Source organism: Elephantulus edwardii, unplaced genomic scaffold (genome assembly GCF_000299155.1).
Source record: "Elephantulus edwardii isolate Elephantulus edwardi_28Jun2011 unplaced genomic scaffold, EleEdw1.0 scaffold00036, whole genome shotgun sequence".
Classification (NCBI taxonomy): Eukaryota; Metazoa; Chordata; class Mammalia; order Macroscelidea; family Macroscelididae; genus Elephantulus; species Elephantulus edwardii.
In genome coordinates, this window is record NW_006399786.1 from 6,052,737 (window position 1) to 6,076,474 (window position 23,738).

General features: G+C 41.8%; 1 protein-coding gene across 1 annotated transcript in view; it reads left to right on the forward strand.

Annotated features, from left to right (window-relative positions):
• Window positions 1-2,333: 2,333 nt before the first annotated feature.
• The window catches only part of ENOX1 (ecto-NOX disulfide-thiol exchanger 1), a 260,495-nt gene continuing 239,090 nt past the window's right edge, over window positions 2,334-23,738 (forward strand). Inside the window, exons 1-2 of the mRNA XM_006884564.1 lie at window positions 2,334-2,399; window positions 3,201-3,338. Coding sequence (XP_006884626.1) covers window positions 2,387-2,399; window positions 3,201-3,338 — 151 coding nt within the window. The 5' untranslated portion in view covers window positions 2,334-2,386. The remainder of the gene's footprint in view (window positions 2,400-3,200; window positions 3,339-23,738) is intronic.

Below are 23,738 nucleotides of genomic sequence, written 5' to 3' on the forward strand. Positions count from 1 at the left end.
ACAAAATACCTTCACAGAAAACATCTGAAAATGTACTTGACCAGAGAGCCAGGACACCATAAACCCAATCATGTTGACGTAAAATTATCCACCACACAAACCACACCTTGTAGTGCTAATAGAGCTGTTCCTCGATGCCTCAGCAGTACTTTGTTAAGGTGGACATGAGCTGGGGAGGGAGATTCTATAGGGCCCCAGGACACCTGATGTTCCTTTTAGACACAAATCCCTAACGTGAAAACTACCATCTGAACAGACATGTGCAGAGCCAAGGAAAGATAACCCATCCCCAAAACACTGTTGCAGAAAAAGCAAGGTGAAATGTGATCACGACTGGCCAGCTCAAGCCATAAAACCTCCAAGCGCAGTCCCGTTCCCTGACATCAGTGTTCCAGGGCCGCAGTCTCATCGGACAAGAGAAAGTTGTGATTAATGTCCACTTGGGGAGAACCTCAACTAGAAGGAAGAGGGCCAGCTACACTTCGTTTGGGAAGATAAGTAAGACAAATAGTGACCTTGTGATAATCTGAAAAGCGTCTACTCCAGGGCCATTTGAACAAAAGAACGAACAAATTGTAGGCTGACTCTGCCTCACTGCTTTGGGCCGGTGGAGGGTGGAGAGAGGAAAGTGCTTTGAGATTTCATCCTAGCAGTGTTCAGACAGCCAATGGGCAGACATTCACGTGGGCTCCTAATTTTATTTCGTATGGCAGGCGTCTCTTTGTCTGATGGTTTCCATTGCTGGAGATAATTGATGCGCAACAGAGAAGCAAGTTCTGAATTCATTTAGGTAATAGAGTTTGATTGCAAGTTATAAAATATTTTTTCTAAGCATAATTTGATCCCTAAGTTTAAATCATTCACTGCTGACTGGTGAATCTGCTTTGTCTCCCTGATGGCTTAATAAAGGCGGGGGATGGGGAAAGCCCCCAAAATACTCCCCACTATCCCATGAGAACCTCCACTTGAGGGCTAGGGGATTGTAGAGTTCATAGGAGATAAATGGCTGGTTATTCTCCCAGAATTGAATGAATGAGGCCAGAGCTTCCATTTGAACCCGAAGTCCTCTCAAGTGGCAGTAAGTTCTCTTTGATAATACAGTGCTCAAAGATATTGGCTGATTCCTGCAGCTCAGAACCTAAAAATAAATAACAAACTTAAAAGCCTCTATTTAAATACACTGATAATTCTAAAATAATCATGACCATGTCACAGAAGTAGGGTTTAGAAAAATTTCCAAATTTACCATTATTAAAAAGTAAATTCTTTTTTGTTCAGTTTTTAGATTTAGTCTGCTTAAAGATCCAATATTGCCAAGTCAAGCATTTAACTAATTAGTCTTCTGGCTTTGAACTCTTGAAAGACATTTCGTCTTCCAGCTTTGAACTGTTGAAAGTGCATTAAAATATATTTATACAAACACTAGGTGTTACTGTGTGTTAGAGGGTGAGTAGAGGGCACAGGATTCTATAAGCGGAATTTTGTAAGGGCACTCTTTATAACTTCATTTTTGTATTTTCTTAGAAAGACGTGCTTGTAGAAGTCTTCCACGTGTGTATTTATGTATATTAGAGGAGATTCAGACTAAGTGTTATTGTGAACAATTAATATTTGTCAGCTCTTAAAGCCTAGAACAAATGTGCCTCGTTTGCTTCCCAGACATTTTCTGGATCTTTTGTGGACAGTGTGTACCTTTTCTTTTCCTCTTTTCTGACTATTGTGCTTCAGATCGACTCCTTTGCCAGCCTCTAGGTGAATGGATATTTGCTTTATTTCTTCCTCCTTACAATTTTTCTTTTTCTCTCTTTTTCCACACTCTCAATGCATTTCACAGACGGCCGTCTTCCAAAATAACAACATCAATTAATTTTTAACTTAAGAAAAAATCATGTTTAGTTCAGAGTCTGGCCTCTCCATTGATGTGGAGTGTGTGGAGAAGGCTGTGCAGGGGCTGATAAGCCCACGTTTGTGAAGCGGCTTCAGTCGGAGGCAAGGCATTTTGACACTAGCAGGAGCCGGGCTGTCTGTTCTACAGGCCCGCTTCTAGGTGCTCTGACCATCTTGTCTCTCAGGACAGCGCAGAGGTGGAAGCAGCCTCCTCTCTGTGCCCATCACGAGTAGTTGCTCCTGGTTGACTTTTTGGTTTTGTTTGTATGTATCACTTTTTTGAATAAAGAATGACTTAAGCCTTGCGGACCCCCCCCCCCCACCTTGTATCTCACAGTTTCTTATCACACCGCTCTCCCCTTTTGCAGAATCTGATGACCCCTTTGGGGACCCTGCCCCCAGCCATCCCAGGACCCTTATTTCTTGGGATGCACCTGACCCAGTGGTAGATGCTGGTGGACTCGACAGCATTACTCAGCAGTCCCAGGAGCTTCCTCAGATGATGGCTGCAGGTAAACATCAGTGGCTGTTCAGGATGCAGTGAAGCATTAAGTCCACCGTGGAATGACTGCTAGGAGTCTGGCAACCTGCCCCCTCTAGGGACAACAAGGCTGGTGGAAATCAAGGCATGTTAAGTCAAAGTTAACGTATTTAGCCATGGTCAGCTCTGTACGATATTCTTTTTTTAAAATATTTCTTTGTATTGTTCTGGAAGGAGTCTCTTGTTTGGGAGAATATTTGGAAAACTCCACTTTAAACAGGCATTTGTGTTTTCTTAGTGTAATGTTAACAAATGAAAAGGAAGACTATGTCACAACATGACAGTAAAATTAGTCAAGGCTAGTTTTACTACTAGATAATTTTTCCCCCTTGAGAATGTATTAGATAGTTAGAAGACATGCTAGCTTCAGAAATACACTTGGCAGAGAAAACGGTTTATTTTTGGTCTGCAAGTCAGTTGACTGCTTTACTCAGGAAGTTTGCCTCTCAGTCTTGTAACTGAACTCATGCCTTTCCAGTGGCGAAAGGGTCCTCTTTTTTATTTTATTTAAAGAGGTACCTCTTCAATAGTTTATTGTTTATCATGTAAACTATGTGCCATTAAGTTTCCCTTCAAAATATATTCAGAAACTCTTTATGCTTATGGCTGGAGAAAATATTACCACAGATTATATAGTACTCGTGTATATGGGTGGGGGTGGGAATATGCTAAACGATGCCTCCCATCTTCAGAAGCATGATTTCCCTACAAACAAACAAACAAAACCTACTCTTGCCCGTTAACACAAAGTCTTCATTTGTTTTCCCAACAGCAGCTGATGGTTTGGGGAGCATAGCAATAGACACCACCCAGCTCAACATGTCCGTGACCGATCCCACAGCCTGGGCCACAGCCATGAATAACTTGGGCATGGTTCCTGTGGGGCTGCCTGGACAGCAGCTCGTGTCTGGTAAGCTGTGTTCTGGATTTGAAGATGCATGCAGCGGTGCCAGGGGGCGTGGGTTACAGGTGCCAGTAATCTCCCCACACAGCAGTGTTGATCCTAGACTTGGACTTCTGACCAGGATAGGCTTGGCAGGTTGCACTTGGGATACTTTTCCTCCTCACTCTGGTCTTCTGCCTAGTAACTCTTCTCAGAAAAAAATCCACCTTTACTGTCATTGCTATGCACAGTGTTTGTCTTCTGCAACTTTGCTGTATCAGGTACATTTTTTTAAATTGCTGAAATGGAATGTCTAGTATATGCCTTCCAATTTGGAAAATCCTGCCACCTACATTATCCCATCCGATTCCTCCTTTGTGAAGGTAGACAGTTACTGTTGTTGCTCTTGTTATTACTCTCATTTTGCAAGTGGGGAAACAAAGGACCCCAGGTCAGAGACTTTGCTTGCATCTAAGTGGTCGATGGAGAAACCCAGCACGTCAATGCCACATCCTCTTTCTGCCGCACTTTGAAATTATAATTCAGTGTATTAGATGGGAATATTTAGAAATATCACCATGTAAAAATGAAATGCTTTGTAATTCCATTAAATGCATGCTTATTGGGGAATTTTCTTTTCCCTGTGACATGTCCTTTCAGAAATGGAATAAATATACACAGGTATAAGTGTCCTGGAGGAGCTTATCTGCCTAATAGGAAAAAGCCAGCAACAGGAAATAATTAGTATAAAATCAATATCTAGAATCCAGTGGTAAGTAATGGTACAGACTACCATGTAGTAATTTCCGGAAGGATCAGTCAGTGGGTCTCTGAGAGAAGATGTTATCAAAGAGGTGGGAATAGAGCTATATCTGGAGAGAAAAATAGAATTTGCATATTCACTCAACCCACTCATTTATTCATTCATTCAGCAAATAATCACTGAGTCTCTATCTAAGGCAACAGTGGTAAATAGACTAGGAATAGTCCCTGACCCCAGAAAATTGGAAATATATTTGGAGCGTTGGGCAGTCAGTTATTATTGTTACCACAGCTGTTTACCTCTGACCGTCAGGTAAGCACCAGTACTGGTTTGAGCCGTGATACACAGCTTCTCTGGAGACTTGATAAGTACCTGTGTATTGTGCACGTGGCCATGCCTGCTATTTCCTTTCTATTATTGTTTTGTGTTTATGTCAACTGTAAACATACGTGAAAAATTACAAATGAGTTGGAGTGCTATTATGTGTGGAATTCTGGTGGCTGAGTAGTAAGCAACTGGGCTACCAATGTAAAGGTACGTGGTTCGAATTCATCAGCTGCTCTGAGGAACAAAGGTGAGCAGTGTTCTTTTGTGAAATTTACTGCCTCTGACAGCCCACTGAGAGTCAGCTATTGGTTGATTCTGACTCGATGGCACACACAACAAAAGCAGCAATATATGTGTAAGTGTATATGTGGTTTTGTGTGGGTATATGTGTATTGTATTTGTGTGTGTATTTAGATGCTTTCATTTGCAACAAACCACCAAAAGAGTGAATAAAGCAGAGGAATTAGAGAAAAGTAAAGACTGAAAGATTTAGAACACAGAAGCAATCCTAGAACGTTGATAGAGATGAGAAGAGAGGGAGGAGAACAGCTCAGAGGGAATGGGTAGTAGGGTAAAGGGAAGACAAGCCACAGTGAGAATCTGATGAAACACTGTCATAAATGTCCTTGATCAGTTGTAATTATAAAACAAAATGTGTCTGAATGATTGCATAAAACCAATTGAAAAAAAAAACCAATTGAAAAATTTAGTTATAAAACACTTTTGTTGTTGTTTACCATTAACTTGGAACCGAGCCATAGTTGACCCGCTGGTGGGTTTTCAGAGGTAGTTAATTGGATGAGAGGACATCCCGTGTGTTTGAACTGTGTGCCTTCGGGATTGCCATTCAGCTTTTACCGTTATACTTAAGATAGTTATAAAGTTTTCCACAAGGCTCTAAAATTCATTCACTGGGAGATTAGTGTTCTGCAGGGGCTTAGAGCTGTGTGTGCTGTTACATGCCTGTGTACATAAGTGGCATTTTCTGCCCTTACAGCATGTGTTTACCCAGCACTCTCTCCCCTAAAGCTAATCTAGATAGATGTTTTCTTCTAATAACATGAAAGCAAAGATTTGTGTTTTTTCCACCCAAATTTTCCAGCTGCCTAATTGAAATATTCACAGAGCAAAAATTACTTTACTCCTTGTCTCCACCTCCGCCTTCTCGCTGAAAACATTGTGTGATGCCCAGAGTCAACTGCAACCCAATAATTCATTACTTTTTTCTAATGGGTTGGAGGCTTCTGACATTTTAACCATAACCAATTTATGATTTTTCCTGCAACTTACCATGAAGAGAGTTACAGCCCTACTCGTTATAGAAGATTTACCATGGCTGTTCTGAATTGCATTCTCTGTCTCCTGTATTAGCCAAACTGCTTAAACTGGTTGGGAGCCCTTCAGAAGGCCTTGCTAAACTTTCCTTCATCTTCTCCTCTCCACTATATAACTGCCCTCTGCTTTGTTTTCTGAGTCCCTGGGCGATAGAGGAAACACACTCAGTTGGAGGCATAAGGTTGGAGGTTTGAGTCCTGAGGCACCTCAGAAGAAAGACCTGCTGATCTGCTTTGGAAAACATTAGCAACTAAGAGCACTGTTAAGTGGTTCGCCTTGAGCACAGGATTTGATAGCATTGTTAATGCTTCCTTCTCCGAGGAGCCACCAGCTAACTCCATTTAGTAGTGTTATTTCTGAGCCAGATACTGTTTCATATATTTAATTCAGGACGTCTTTTGTCTTTTTTAAGATTTTTTATTTTATATTTTAATGTTACTAATATTAGAATAATATTACAGATTATGGTTTGTCTGTGTTAACAACTTATCCCTTTTTCCCCACATAAACCTTTTCATTATAAAAAAATTTAAGAGATCTTTCAAATAAACACAGTGTCTGCCCTGAGCTGAGGATGGGGCAGGGTTTGGAGCTGTGGTTCATAGGGATGCTGTGAACTGAACTCACTTTGTTGCCACCTATCAACAAAATCATCAAATAAATCTACCCCTGTTTATTCAAATATTCTTATCTTTCCATGCATGCTTTTTTCCACTTTTTCATTCAACCTCACACAGTTCCTGTGGAGAATATAATCTTTCAAAGCATTTTTTTCTGTAAAATGGTGTTAGTATCTATCCCATGTGGCTGTTGTGGGATTTCAATACAAATGGCATAAAAGAGTTTGCATGGTGCATGCAATGATTCTTTAAATAATAAGGGGTTTCCTTCCTTTCCTCCTTTTTCTAAATAGCATTGCAATGAACATTTTTGTGCTGTATGTACATTTTTCTGCTTTAAGAATTGTTTTATTTGATAGAATATTGATTATAGAATTTGTAAGTCAAGGTAAATTAACATTTTAAAGATTCTTAGGACACACAAATTCATGAAACATTCCATATTTCTATGAGATGGATTAGTTCAGTGACTTGGGTAATGAGGGTAGGTATGTCAGAGGCAATAAGGTTGGCACAGGATAGAGAAGGTTTCAAAGCTAATGTATATAAGGTCACTATGAGTTGCAAGCAACTCGATGGACATAACAGTAACAACATTAAAGATTAAGCTATCAGCCCAAATGCCCAACCACAATGAAATTGGCTGAGAAATTATGATACATTCACACAGTAGAATACTATGCAGCACGCAGGAGCAATGATTTTGTAAATTACTACGTAACATGGGAGGGAGTGGAGAATATCATGCTATGTGAACTAACTCAGTCTCATAAAAACAAATTCTGTATAGAACCACTGTTAGAGAATGAGTACAAGGATCCAAGTTGGGAAGGGGGGAGGGCTTAATCATAGGGTCACACAAATTGATGGGTATAGGGAGGTGTGGGTAAAGGAAAGGGGAAAGATCTGGTGTGAAAGCAATGTATACAAAATATGTCCATATTTAAGATATACTGATTTGATAGGGAAACATGGCATCTTGTTTTACTTTGAATTCCTTTATTACTATCTTTGTCTAATCCTTCCCTTTCCACTAATTTTTTACTAATATCCTCTCTTTTATAAATGAATTATTATCATATCCACTTATCAAACATAGATTTTGGTGAGTTTCTAATCATTTTGTATTTTTCATCAGTTATTAGGCATAATAGTTCTTAGAAAACATGTTTCAAAAAAATACCTGTCCAGTCTTTGTTTATGCTTTGTTTTGGTTTTGCCTCAGTGTTGCTTTGTGGTTTATTTTTCATTTTTAAAAATGTAACTTTTCTCTTATGAGCTCATAGTCATGCTTCAAAACACAGAAAACCCTTTTTCTCTTCTACAAAGTGTGTGTGTGTGTGTGTGTGTGTGTGTGTGTGTGTGTGTGTGTCTTCCCCCAGTTTGACATATCCCCCTTGACTCATCCAGTCTTTTATGAGAAATAAATTTCTAGATTATATATTCTGTACTAGTTAATATTGAATTATACTATGGACTGCTAGGAGAACAAACTGGTTTGGACTAGAGAGGGTAAAACCAGGCTGCTCCTTGGAAGCAAAGATTCTAAAGCTTCGTCTGACCTATTTTGGACATGTTGCAAGGAGGAACCAGTCCTTAGAGCAGGACATCATGCTTGGGAGGGTGGAAGGACAACACAGGAGAGGAAGATTCCAGATGAGATGGACTGATATAGTAACTGGAGAAATAGAGATAGGTGTGCCAGAGACAATAAGATTGGCACAAGTTAGAGCAGGTACTAGCGCTGTTGTACATAGGGTCGCTAGGAGTTGCAAGCAACTCGACGACACATAACAACTAGTTATTATGGGTAAGAAAATCAACTACAGCTTATAGAAACCCTATGAACGTCGTATGATTGGAACTTTGCCATTATCATGATCTCATCTATTTCTTTTATTCCAGCCCCACGTCACTTCAATTTCTGTAGCTTTAGCGTAGGTTTAAGTGACGTGTTGTTCTTTTAGCATGGCACCACCATGTGCTGCTTCTCCCAGTTGTCATACAGTCTCCTCTTTGCTTCTTTCATCTGACTATAGATTGTCAGAACCATTCTTCAGTCTTCCAGAAGAGACTTGAAGATCATGGAGTGTAACATTCCTTCCATGAAGTCCTTTCTAAAATAGCTCCAACAGGATAGAGTTTATGGGCACTTTGGCTTTCTCCCAAAGTTTCCAATATTTGTAAATGACCAGCCTCTCTTATTTGTTAAAATTAAATTGACATTAAATCCCATTCCTCACTGCTTGTCCAATATATTGAGAGATTAAAATTTCCTGCAAAGCAGGGCACACATTTTTCATATGCTTGAATTTTATCAAAAGAATGTCCGATGAAATCAGATCACATACTACTGTCATTTCCCATATCTCTGATAGAGTGTACACCCGCCCAAGAGTCCCTCCCTTATTCCTCTCCCTTTTTATCCTCACCTACATGGTTTCCACTACCATCTTCAGATAAAATGCTATTTAAGTCCATTGTACTAATTTTTTCCTTTTAAATATGCCATGAACTGTGTCAAACCCAGTCCTCCGAATTCTTGGTTGATCTGTACAATAATAGTTGTTGTTGTTGTGTGCAGTCGAGTCAGAACTGACCCATAGCTGACCCTCCAATGGGTTTTCAGAGGCAGTTACTCGCACAGGAGGAGATTGTCCATCCTTCTCCCAAGGAGCAGCTGGTGGATGAGAACCATGTGCCCCAAGGATTGCAGTGCAGCTTCTTCACACTAGCCCATCAGAGTTCCCCAAAACAGTATTTACTTGTACCTATTATTAGTATAATCAAGCTTCGGTGCCTAAGTGGTAAGGAGTTACACTTCTAACCCAAATGCAGATTATTCAAATCCACCAGCCACTCTGTTGGGAGAAGGATGGGCAGTCTCCTCCTGTGCAATCAACTGCCTCTGAAAACCCCCGGAGGGTCGGGTATGAGACAGTTCCAACTCAACAGGACACAATAACAACATTAGTAGTGTACATGTATGTCATCCCTCACACTTTAACGTGATTGCTTTAAAAAATACTTGTTTTTATTATTAAAACTATGCATTAGCGTCAAGTCCGCTGCACCATTAGCACCCCACAGTTGTTATAAGGATTTTAATGGCGAATTCTGGCTTACAAACAGCTAAACTGCTTTCTTTCTATTTGATTTTCTCCAATTTTTTACTGTGCTCAAGTGCGGTGAGACGTTTAGAAGAATGTGTTCAAATATGCTGCTGTTATGTGTCATTGAGTCAGAGCTGACTGACCCTCCAGGGGCTTTTCGGAGGGAAAAAAACACACACACAAAAAAAAAAAACACCACACACAAAAAGCCCCACCAAAACAGTCTCTCTCAGGGAGGAGTGATAGGGAATGGCAAAGGACACACTGACAAAGGAGATTAATCAGAACTGGCTTTGACAAGCACTGTGGCAATTGGACAATTAAAACAGACATGGGGGGGTGAAGAAGAACAAACTGGGGAGGAGGGTGGAGAAAACAGTGCAACAATGAATGAATGAGAACCCAAAATCTCTGTGTGTTCATTAAAACTAGTAAAATTTAATAATAATTTAAAAAAAAAAACACCTCGACGATAACCAACAAAGCCAAATCTCCCTCTCAGTTGTGGAACTCTCTCCACTACTGTCTTCCACAGGATACAGAGTTTGGGTGAGTGTCCCTCCCCAGTCTCAAGTTTCAGTTTAATGCTCCTGAGGTTAGGTGTGGCACAGGAAGACTTTCTGCAGTGTTCTGTGTACCTTTCCAAGAGCCTCTGCTTGGGACGCCATCGGCCACAATCCAGAATATCAAGTCCGGAGCTTAGACACCATCTGCCATCTGTGTGACCAGCTGTTCTCTAGCCATGCCCTCTGATTCCTGTTCCAAAGTTCTAATCATCTGCTGGAAAAAAGAGTTGAAAAGCAGCAGCTGAGTCCCTTGGTTTTCAGTTTCTTGCCCTGCTTGCATGGGGACTGGAAATGTTCTCTGGATATTCTCTGACCGTATGATACCAGCTTATCCTTTCCTTGATTTGGTGACATTTTCTTTCTTGATGTCTGCAGTACTTCCTTTGACCAAAATCCTAGTTTTGTCCCAAGTTGCTTGGCGTATATTAGCCCTGCGTTCCAAACCCCATCATACTTCCCTAGTAGCCATCTCCCTTATCTGACCTGTTGAAACCTGTAAATGACTTCTTGACATTTAAAAGTTGGAAGTTCAGATACACCCAGCAGTGCCAGAGAATAAGGGGCCGCTGATCTATTTTTCAAGATTGTAGCCATTAGAAATCCTTTGGATGGTCGTTCCACTCTGGAACCCATGAGTTTGCCATGTGTCAGAATTAACAAAGCCTGCAATGAATTCATCTTTATTTCTGTTAGCTTTCTTAATGGCTGCTTGATTCATACCTTATGCTGCTTCAGAAGCTCTGAGTTCACTCTCTACCATCGTCACCACCTTTATCTCCTGCCATGAGCAGAAATTCTGTTCATAATTCACATAAAGGCTTCGATAGGTTGCCATATCCTCCGGCCTCTTCATCACCCTTTCCTAATCATTGTTGCCCAAACTCATTTTAATTCTTTTGTGTGTCCTCAGAATATTTTTTCTAGTTTCCTTCTTGGGTTGTTTCACCCTCCCATGTGTACCTTTATCCTCTTTAAGAAGTCTAAATATAAAAAGACAATTGTCACAGCCTCTCATCTCTTCAAACATCACTCTTTTAAGTGGAATTTTTTTTTCTTTTTTAGCCAGATGGTGTGCTGAATACTGGGAATACAAGACATAGACCTTGCTGTTATACTTCAGAATCTAGTAGGAGAGATAAAAAGTAAATCCTCAAATACAGATCAATATGAGAAATGGTGTGCTGTAAATACACAAGGGGACCTATAACAGTAGCAGGATTAAAGCTGTCGTCTGGGAGCCCCACTGGAGGTGGGGGAAGGATGGCTCTAGGTGAGCAGATGGGAGGCTGGGGCAGTTATCTGGGTGAGAGAAAATAATGTTGTTGTTGTTGTTAGGTGCATTGAGTCAAGTACAACTCATAGTGACCCTATGAACAAAAGATCCAAACCCTGCCCTACCCTGTGCCATCCTCAACTTCCTGGCACACAAAAGCCCGTTGTGGCAGTCACTGTGTCACTCCATGTGATTGAGGGTCTTCCTCTCCTTCACTTACCCTCCAGACTTCCCAGCATCATGTTCTTCTCCAAGGACTACTCCCTCCTAGCAACATACCCAAAGCATTTGAGGCTGAGCCTCATCATTCTTGCCTCCAAAGAGCACTCCAGCTGTACCCTCTCCAGGACATATCTGTTCATTCTCTTGGCATCCATGGGATGTTCAGTGATCTTTTCCAACACCACACTCAAAGGCATTGATTCTTTTCTGTCATCCTTATTCACTTTCCTGCTTTCAGAAGTATAGCAAGTGATCAAAAGGACTATGGCCTGAATCAGATGTACCTTAGTCCTCAAGCTGACATCATTACTCCTCAGTAATTTGGAGAGGTCCTTTACTGTAGATTTTTCCCAATGCAGTGTGCCATGGCAATGGAGATGGAGAGGAGTGAAGGGACTCATGGGGTCTTTACCTGTATAAACAGCAGGAATTGTTAGCTGCTCCCTTGTAGAAGGTTAGGGGAGGAAAGAGGCAGTACTGACCCCAGGGAACCTGAACCTGACAGTGTTGAGTTTGGATATTAAAGACATAAGGCAAAGAGAAAGGTGATAGGTTTCTTTTGGATTTGTTGACTTGAGAAAACCCCTTGAAAATAAACATATGGTGAACAGTCAGCTTCATAGGTCTGGAGCTCAGGGAGGAGACTCCCAAATGAAGAAGTCATTTTCATGAGTATCAGCATGTGACTGGTTCTTAGCTCCCAGGTACCTTTCGGCCTCACCACTGTTCTGTGGAAGTAGGTCTGGTCTGTCAGCTACAGACTATTGATACATTGGCTGGAGCAATGGGGGTTGGTGTGTCAGAGTTAATGGGACTGGCTCAGAACAGGGAAGGGTTCAGAGCTGCTGGACATATAGGGTTGTTATATATCATAAGTGACTCAATGGCATATAAAAACAATAACATACTATGCCAGGTTTGGAAGCAAGAGTGGCATCCACTTCCTAAATAACATGCCTCGGGGTACCCTATGAACTTTAATAAATGTTTGATAGTTGTAGAGGGGCTCCAAGCCTTTTGTAGGGTCGCTATGGGTTGTGCTCAACTCAAAGGCATTCAACAACAACTATCAGTCACTCACCCAGGAGTCAGCCTGACTTCCAGTTTTGTCTCCCAGTCTCTCCTTCATCCATCTCTGTCTCTGCAGACCCACTACTTTCTGTCCACTGCTGGATTCCAAGGCTTGTCAGAGAAGTTGGTTACAGATAAAAGACACGGCATGGGAGTCCATGCTTGAAGCCTCTTCTTCACCATGTGGACATTGAGACCTATCTGCTCATAAACCATCCCAAATATTCATTTTTAACACAAAAATAATACTAAAGCCAGCACCGTCCTTTCTCCAGGCACTTCAGATATTAATGGTGACACTCTCTGACAGGTGCATGATTAAGGGCATGCAGATAGCCCGGTACATAGTGGCAGGTCTCCTTAAAAGATGGAGCTCCTGGTCCTCCTTGTTTTCACTTTCCGTCTCACCCAGAGATTTCTCATTATCAAATGTCAGAAAACAAATAGCCCCTTGACTTATGTTTCACAATTTATGTGCCTGATTTCATGGATTTCTGACAGTCCTTTTACACTTTGCACAGTTATTTACCCTTTTTCCCCAGGATGCCAGGGCAGGATGTTGGACTAGTTATTCATTCACTACAGTATCATTAAGGGTTTTAAAATGCACAGTGTGTCCTACAAGGCATGGGCAGACAGTGATGGCACAGCAGAAAGGAGATACTTCCATGGAACATTCATATTTCCAAAGAAGCAGAGCTTATGCAACTAAATAATTTTTGTGTTATCCAAATAATTGTGCAAATAATTATTACAATTGCTGGGTGGTACATGACTGTAACATGGAGCCTAACATCATGTGGAGATGATTCAGAAATAGCTTCTCCTATAAAGAGGTGACGGGAGCTTTGATGGCCTTGTGGTAAGGAGTTGAATTGCCAACCCAGAGCCAAGTGGTTCAAATCCATCTGCTTTTCTGATGGAGAAAGATGAGCTGTCTCCTCCCATGTGATTTATAGTCTCTGAAAACCCACTGGAGGGTCAGCTACAAATTGATTCTGACTCACCAGCATATAATGATGTAGTAGAAAGAGCAGGACGAAGTTAGGAATTTAGGAAGATGGGGGAATTCTAAAAACAGAAATGAATGGTAGTTTCTCACCACAGCCTTACAATTAGCATCCCACAGGTAACCCACTACCCAGCCAGGGCTCCTTTATCAGACTTATTGGTTGTATCACGTAAATAAGACCATGGCGACCCTGCCGTTGTGTTCATGATTATTGTCAATTATCATAATAAATATTTGCAAAAAAAAAGTATTTGCAAGAGATGTACCTTGCCACCTAAAATTAAGTAGAGAATGGCTTCAAAGGGAAAAAAGCAAACATGGGTCAAATAGCCAGTACACTTAAAGACCAGAATTCAGATTGGAGATTGTCAACTTGACAGTGTTGTTGTTTTGTGCCTTTGAGTCAGGACTGACCCACAGCTGACCCTCTAGTGGGTTTTCAGAGGCAGTTAATTGCATGGGAGGAAATTGCTCAACCTTCTCCCATGGAGCTGCTGGTGGATTTGAACCATGTGCCTTCAGGATAGCTTTAAGATATCATTGTGGCTGAGAGTCATGGGTTTGAATCCAAGATTTTTTCTTAGCAGTATATGATTTGTTTTTATTAGAAACTAGAGAACTCTGACTGGAAGATGGACCCTGGTAGTACAAATAATTAATACACCTGACTGTTGCCTGAAAAGTTGGTATTTTACATCCACCTGCAGGAACCTCAGAAGAAACCTGGTAATCTTTTTATTAAAGATGAGCCATTAAAAGCTCGTTGGAGCTCAGGTCGGCGGTGCCACACACAGTCTCCATGACTTGCAGTCAGCTCCATGGAAACGGTTGGACTGGTCTCTGTGAGCGATGTTTGAGTTTGTATCCAGATTCTCTTAGCTGTGGGACTTTGGACAGTTCATTTGACTTCATTGAGTTTGACTGTAAAGAGAGATGTAACTACTTCAGCATTGGAAAATGAATACAGTATCCAGAATCACTAAGAGGAGGTATGGAGCATGTCTAATCCACGCATAAGCCTCTCCTCTTCCTTATTTGAGTAGTTCAAGAAACTAAGAGCAGTGACCCCTGAATGCCTGCCTACTTTCAGATGGCAAAACAAAACCAAAGTCATTGGTATTGGGTCAAAATTGACCCTCAGCTGACCCTCGGTGGGTTTTCAGAGGCCATAAATAGCACGGAGGAGACTGCCCATCTTCCAACAGAAAACCAGCTGGTGGACTTGAACCTTGTGTATTTGGCTTGACATCACAGCTCCTTAACACTAAGCTTCTAGTCTCCTGGGATTTGAAATTCTGTTCCTCGTTATCACCTTTCTAATTACGAGTCTTATATAGAGTTATTGTTGAAAGTATTTATGAATAGCTGCTGCTGTTGTTAGGTGTCACCCCGTCAGTTATGACTCACTGTGACCGTATGAACACAGATCTGAACCTTGCCCCGTGTTCGGCCATGCTCGTGATCTCTGATATAATTGGGCCCATTGTTACAGTCGTCGTTTCACTCTGTCTTGTACAGTGTCAGGCTTGTTGAAGGGCTCCCTCTCTTTCTCTGACCCTCTGTAAGTTCAGTGTCTTTGAACGATGACTGGGGCCTGCTGATAACATGCCTACAGCGTGTGAGGTGAAGTTTCACTGTCCTTTCCTCTAAAGAGCACCCTCGTTACACCCCTCTCAGAGTGTTCTCTCAGCACTCCAATACTTATTAATTTACAGGAAAGTACTTCAAATACTGATATAGCAAGTTTTTAAAAAGCAGGTATTGAGTATCTACTATGTTCAAGTCCTCTACTCAGCTGTCATTTAATGTATTGAGGTGGCTTGTATATTACTTTGATATTGAAAGCTATGCCACTAGTGTTTTAAAATGCCTTCAGGGTCACCCATTGTGGACAGCAGATATTATAGACTGAGATGGACTAGGGGAAAGGATATTATGACTGATTTCTGAGAAACCCATCAATGAAAAATTTGTGACTACCTGAGCACTGTTATTTTGTATGGTGCGGAAGACAAGCCCGTGAAGTTGGAAGGCACTCAGAATATAAGTCAGGAAGAGTTGCCTCCTCGAAGTAGCCCACCTTCATGATGCCACTAGAGCAAAACTTTCAGTACCTTGGTTTGTGATGTGGCACAACTCAAAATGAGAAGAAATAGCCAAGAGGAATCAGTACATGGAATGTATGATGTATGAATCTAGGACAATTGTAAGTCTTCACAAATGAAATGGAACGTGTAAAAAATCAATATCCTATGCATTCGTGAACTGAAATGGACTAGTATTAGCCATATTTAATCAGACAGGCATGGTCTGCCATGCCAGAAATAACAAACTGAAGAGGAATTACATTGTATTTATCATTTTTTTAAAAAAAACCCAAAACACTTTTCAAGACCTATCCTAAAGTTCCGTGCTTGATAGGATAATGCCCATATGCCCACAAGAAAGATCAATTAATATGATTCATATTCAAATTTAGTCACCAACTGCTTACGCCGAGAACAAACAGATATGTCTTGGAAAGGGTGAGGCTTTGCCTCATATACTTTGGACATGTTACTAGGAGGGGTTATTCCTTGGAGAAGGACATGGTGCTGAGAAGGGGGGAGGTAAGTTAAGGAAAGGAAGACACTCGACCAAGTGTGACTGCACAGAGGGCTCTTGTGTGTTGGGAAAGGTGAGGATGGCACAGGATAGAACAGGGCTCAGATCTTATGTTCATTGGGTCACTGTGTTGAATACTCAACTCGACAGCACCTCACAGCAACAAGGATTTATGCTAGAGAGGAAGAGATTATTTTTTTTAAAAAGTTTTGAAATTTTTTTTTATTATGTATGTACCATCAAATCGGATCTGATTGGTACAGGAGAAGATTGACCCTCCTTCTCCTGCACAGCATCTGGTGGATTTGAACCACATACCTCTGGGATTGCAGTGCAGCTTCTTGCCACTAGGCCACCAGAGCTCCATTGATTATTTTTACCAAAAAACCTTCATTGTCTGAAAGTAATCACATGATCACGGAGCATTAATAATTACTAGTAATCGTAATGTGAAGCCTGAAAACAGAAAAAAAGGTTTAAAAAACATTACCTTGATGATAAGATAGTTGCCTGAGAATACTGCATAATAGAATTTTGCACGCCTGCCAACTTACTCACTGCAAGTACTTTTTTCAGCAATGTGAGTGCTCATACCTGTGAACCTTGCTGAACGCTACACAGGGATCAAATCATCTCTATCTGTGGAAAGAGACGATGGAAAAGCTCAATATCATCAGTCAGAATAAGGTCAAAGGGTAACTGTGAAACAGAATATCAGTTGTTCATATTCAAGTTCAAGATGAAGTTGAAAAAAATTAAAGCAAGTTTACAAGAGCCAAAGTACAACCTTGAGTATATCCCACTTGATTCTAGAGATCATCTCAATAAATTGATGAGGTATACTAACTGAGAACCGGAAAGATTATAGAATAACATTAAGGACATGATGACAGCAAAAGGTCCTTAAAATACCAGAAGGATAAGACTAAAATAATGCTAGAAGAGATTTTCTAGTTTTTGAAGACAGAGTAACTAGTCAATGGAAGAAATGATGAAATAAAAGGGCTAAGTAGGAGATAGTGAAGTTAATCAGCTAGACAAATTATTAAAACAAAATGTACAAAAAAGACCTGTTGTTGTTCTGTACCATCCAGTCAGAACTGACACATAGATGACCTTCCAGAGGGTTTTCAGAGACAGTTAATTGCATGGGAGAAAACAGTCCATGCTTTTCCTGTGGAGCAGTTAGTGGATTTGAACTGTGTACCTTTGGGATCACAACACAACTCCTTATCACTAGGCCACCAAAGCTTCCTGTTGTTGTTGTTGTTATGTGCCGTCGAGTCGTTTCCGACTAATAGCAACCCTATGCACAACAGCCCTAAACCCTGCGCTATCCTGCGCCAACCGCACTGCCTCTGACACACCCATCCCGATTACCCCAGTCACTGAATCGATCCATCTCATAGAGGGTCTTCCCCTCCTGCGCCGTCCCTCCACCCTCCCAAGCATGATGTCCCTCTCCAAGGACCCATCCCTCCTGGCAACATGTCCAAAGTATGTCAGACGAAGCCCCAGAATCCTTGCCTCCAAGGAGTAGCTTGGTTTAATCCTCTCCAAGATGAATCTGTTTGTTTTCCTGGCAGTCCATGGTACATTAAGTACTCTTCTCCAGCACCACAGCTCAAAAGCATCCACTCTCCTTCTGTCCTCCCTAGTCATTGTCCAACTCTCTGATGCATAACAAGCGATTGCAAAGACCATGGCCTGTATCAGGCGCACCTTAGTCTCCAGAGAGACACTGTTGCTCCTGAGTACCTTTGAGAGGTCCCTAACAGCAGACTTTCCCATTGCGATACGCTTTTTGATTTCCTGACTGCTGGTGCCAAGAGTGTTGACTGTGGAGCCGAGCAAACTGAAGCTGTGAACAATCTCAATCTCTTCGTCATCCATCCTGACGCTGCCAATTGGTCCAGTGGCGAGAATCTTTGTCTTCTTGACATTGAGCCTCAGTCCATACTGAAGGCTGTAGTCCTTGACCCTTCGCAGCAAGTACATGAGGTCCTCCTCAGTTTCAGCAAGCAGGGTTGTGTCATCTGCATAACGGAGATTGTTAATAGACCTTCCACCAATCCTGATGCCACAATTCTCCTCATAGAGCCCAGCTTCTCGGATAATCTGCTCTGCATACATGTTGAAAAGGTATGGAGACAGGATGCATTCCTGGCGTACACCCTTCCCAATCTTGAACCATGCAGTGTTACTCTGCTCTGTTCTGACTACTGCCTCTTGATCCAAGTACAGGTTTCGCATTAGCACAATTAAATGTTCTGGGATTCCCATTCTTCTCAGAGTCAGCCACAGTTTGTTATGATCCACACAGTCAAATGTCTTTGCATAATCAATGAAACACAGATAGACTAGAGTTAGAAAAGTTTCTTCTGACATTTCATCCATACTGAAGGCTGTAGCCTTGAATGAAGTATAAATTGCATCTCAAAATAAAACAAAAATACTCAGATCCACATGCAACAAACATGCAAGCAGCAGTCAAGAAATTAAATGATGTATTTCCACTGGGCAAAGGTAGCTGAAAAAACCTCATTTTAAAATCTCAATAAAAATTTTTAAAACTCTAAATAGTAAAAAGAAAGAAAGAAAGAAAGAAAATACTAAAAAGAAAAGATGTCACTTTGAGGACTCAGGCGCACTTGACCCAAACCTTGGTATTTTCAGCTCCCTCACGTGCGTTCAGAGACTCCTTAGCTATAAAGGAGCTACGCTGCCAACCCAAAGGCTTGGGTCCACCAGGTGCTCCATGGGAGAAAGATGAACAGTCACTTTCCTGCAATTTGCTACCTCTGAAAACCCACGAGAGAGTCAGCTGTGAGTTGGTTATGACTTGATGATATGTAACAGCAACAACAGCACAACAGACTCACACACACCAAGACCTTTGGAGATGGTGCACGAGTGGACAGGGTTTCCTTCTGTTGTACATGAAGTTGTCTTGAGTTGACACATACTCAGTAGCACCTTACAATTATAGTTGTTGTTGCTATGTGCCATCGAGTCGCCTGTGACTCATCACAACTCTATGTCCAAAAGCCCTAAACCCTGCCCTATGCTGTGCCAACCTGACACACCTACCCCCATTACCCCAGTCACTGAGTCAATCCATCTCATCGAGGTTCTTCCTTTTCTGCACTGTCCCTCCACCATCCCAAGCATGATATCCCTCTCCAGGAACTGGTCCTTCCTTGCAACATGTCCAAAGTATGTCAGAAAAAGCCTCAGAATCCTTGCCTCCAAGAGGCAACCTGGCTTCACCCTCTCCAGGATGAACATGCTTGTTTTCTTAGCAGTACATGGTATATTCAGTACTCTTCTCCAGCACCACAGCTCAACGGCATCAATTCTCCTTCTATCCTCCCTGGTCATTGTCCAGCTCTCTGACGCATAGCAAGTGATTGCAGAGACCATGGCATGTATCAGGCGCACCTTAGTCTTAGACATCAGCATTTTAGAGAGGTCTTTAACCGCAGACTTTTCCATTGCAACACATCTTTTAATTTCCTGGGTGCTGGTACCAAGAGTGTTGACTGTGGAACCAAGCAAACCAAAACTGTGAACAATCTCAATCTCTTCACCATTCATCATGCACTGGGCCATTTGGCACCTGACAATAACGACCTGTTTAATCAGTTTTATCTTTTTAAAAAAAAAGTGATGTCGACTTCAAGATACACATCTTTGAATTGTAAAGAAGTCTTATTTTCTCCTCACCGTAGACATTTGCATGCAATTCTAGAAGATAATGTTTTGACCTTTCAAATTTTCTTCTGAAAGTTTATGCCTCCCAGGCAAAGGGGTGGAGGACAGAGAAACACTGAAAGCCATCAAGTTCCACTAAGTCTTTCTATCCACGAGGGCATCTTTAAAGGAATAGTCTTCACTTCACTGAATGGGACCCTGGTGACCTCCATCAGTTAATGCATCCTGGCCATTTATTCCATCTCAGCAGGAAAATTTCCTCTCAGCTCCTTAGCATGAGGCAGCTGACATCTCCACGGGGGACCCTGCACAGAGTGAATCATGGTTGATGAGGTTCTAACCAGAGACATTTGGGTAGGCTGTGCAATCACTCAAAAATGCTCATTTTACATTTTCAAGGCTTAGTGGCCTCTCGCTTGGAAACCATGCATTTGAGAACATCTTTTTGAATTTGTTCATCCCCAGCTGTGAGAAAATACTGCCTAGTCATGGGTAGGAGAAAGACAATTTAGCAAAATAATAGAGGGAAATGATGATTTTGTCCTTGTCTGGATTTTCTGTGTCGTCCTTGCTGCGAATTGGCCAGGAAAGGCAGTCCAGAGAGTCTGCAGGAGTAAGGGCGAGAGCAGTGTGCCCAGAGACAACAGCTGGAACAGTGAGGGAAGCACAGGCCCAAGGAGATCCTGGGTTATACCTGCTCTGCTTTGTATCAAGGAGCTGTGTCCACAGGCTTGTGACATATGTTACAAGGATCAGGCTCCACCCACCTGTCAAAACAGGGCTTCCTTAAATCCTGACCTTCTTTGATGTCTGGGGAAATATCCTGACATTGGCCAACCTAAACTGTTAATCTGCTAGGGTGACTAGCATTATTACAAGACATAAAGAAATAGTAAGGGAGTAACTCTTAACAGGCCTTTAGTAGGAATCACAGGAACTATATTTCTAATGAAAATGATGTATTTGGTGGCAATGTGCACTTTGTGTGTCTGTATTTGTTCTTCAGTGGATGTGGAGGGTACCTGCTGAGTTACCCACACGTATATCCATGCACATCATCTCGGCAAATCCTCAAAGGAAACCGTAATCACTCCAGACTTTGAAGAAACAAGTTGGAGGAGTAAAACCCCACTGCCATCAAGTTAATCCCGACTCACAGGGACCTTCCATGAGGTTTGCAAGGCTGTAATCTTTAACGAGAGAAGACTGCCCATAATTCTCCCCTGGAGCCACTGGTAAATTTGAACTGCTGACCTTCTGCTAATAGTACAACACTGCAACACCAGGGCTTGTTAGTTGCAGGAGAGGTAAGAATAGCTTTATGCCAGTTTCGGGACCTTGGCATGGCAGGGGCACTTCCTGAGTAACAAGTAACACAGACAGTGCACAGAGTTGAGGTGTGAGAGATGGGAGGAGAGGGTACCAGCACAGCTTTTCTTCTTTTTGGTTTCTCATCCACAGAAGGCTGTTGAGTCAGTGCTAGTGCATGGTCACCCTTGCATCATAGAGTAGAGCTGTGCTCATTAGAGTTTTCACGGACTTGACCCTTCAGAAGCAGATTACCAGACCTTTCTTCTGCAGTGCTCTGAATGGGCTTTCACTGCCAGTCCTTTCGTAAGCAGCTCAGTGCTTAACTGTGCCACCCAGGGACTCTATTTAAGGGACAGATCAGCCCCATTCTTAAATGAATGACCTTGTTCTGCTCTTGTCTGTAGTTGTAAGAATGCACATCTCTCACCTGCTTCCCTTCCACCAGCTCTTGGCAGTTCCCTGGTCCTTGTGCCAGTAAGGGGACAGAGACAGAGGGTGTCTGCGCAGGGCAGGCTTCTCAAGTGCCTCCTGTCTGTGAGATGGGCTCCTCGGAGCCACTCCTGCTGGCCCCCACTGTAATCAGGGCCGTGCTTGTTTTGATTGTATTAATGAAAATCGGAAAGCAAAATTTTGGGTAGGAAAAAAAGCATCTGAAATATGGATAATTAGGAATTTCCTATAAGAGAATACCCATTCCTTAGGAACAGGATGACACTTAACTCAATGGAAATTGTGTGATTTGGAAGTAAAAAGAAAGATAGTAGTGTCTTTGAGTAGTATTGTTGAGACACCCTGGTGACACAGTGGTCTAGCATTGAGTTGGTACCTGAATTGTCAGCAGTTCACACCCACCAGAAAAATGAGACAATATACTTTTATAAATTTAATTTTGGGGAATCTGACTGTGTGGATCATGTCAAACTATGGCTAACATTAGGAAGAAAGGTAATTCCAGGACACTTAATTATACTTTTACAAAATCGATGCCTAGACCAAGAAACTGGTGTCTGAACAGAGTAAGGGAGCACTGCATGGTTTAAAATCAAGAACGGTGTGTGTCAAGGATGAATATTCTCTTCTTACCTCTTCAGTCAGCATGCTGAGCAAATAATTCAGGAAGCTGCCCTTTATGAAGAAGAATGTAGCATCAATGTTGGAGGAAGACTCATCAACAACCTGCATTATGCAGATGATACAAACTTGCTTTCTTAAAGCAAGAAAAGAGGACTTGAAGCACTTGCAGCAGAAGATAATGGACTACAGCCTCCAATATGGATTACATCTCTATATCAAGAAGATAAAAAATCCTCATCATTGCGCTGATAAACATCATGATAGAGAAAAGATTGAAATTGCCAGTGATTTCATTTTTCTTGGATCCACAGTCAGTACCCTTGATACCAGCAGATAGTAGATCAGGAGACATATTACATTAGGAAATCTGTCAGGGACTTCTCAAAAATCCTCAAGAGCAATGATGTCAGTTTAAAGACTAAGCTGTGCCTGATTAAAGCCATGATTTTCCCACACCTACTATGCATCTGAGAGCTAGATGCTGAATAAGGATGACAGAAGAATTATTGATGTCTTTGAGTTGTGGTGTTGGAGAAGAGCACTGAATATGCCATAGACTACTAAAAGAATGAACAGATATGTCTTAAAGTGCAGAGAGAATGTTTTTTGGAGGCAAGGATAGTGAAGGTTTGTTTCACATAGTTGGAGCATGTTGTAAGAGGCTATTTCTTGGAAAGGGACATCATGATTGTAAGGGAAGAGGGTCAGCAGAAGAGAGGAAGACCCTCAGTGAGATGGATTGATACAGTGTCTGTGGCAGTGCGCTCAAGTGTGTCGGGGATGATAAGAATGCAGGATGATAGGACAGGGTTTGAATATGTTGCTAATAGGGTCCCTGTGAGTTGCACTTGACTCATACTGTCACCTAACAACAACAACATAGGGCTGTTATACTCTGTCTTGTAGGGCTACTGTAATTTCGACTTAGCTTGGTGACAACAAGCTTGTTTTTGGTTTTGGCTATCTTATTCTCTCAAGGGGAAAAAGCACATGTATGAGTCTTTGTGATCCTTCCTCTTCCTGGAATGGTGATGCCATGTGTTAGAGAGAGAGAGAGAGGAAGGGAGGGAGGGAGGGACAGAGAGAGAGAGACAGAGACAGAGAGAGAGAGAGAGAGAGACAGAGAGAGAGAATAGTCAGAGAAGGTGGGAGGGGGAGAGTGTGAGAGAGTAAGAGTTTGTGAATGAGTTGTCAAATAAAAAACCCATACAAACCTCTCCTGGTGATTCCTCCTTTTTGTCACATACTCTCTTTTCTGTTAAAATTATATAACCCTCTTTTCCTGATCCAATTTGTTGTTGTTGTTGTTGTTGTTATGTGCCGTTGAGTCGTTTCCGACTCATAACGACCCTATGCACAACAGCCCTAAACCCTGCTCTATCCTGCGCCAACCGCACCGTCTCTGACACACCCATCCCGATT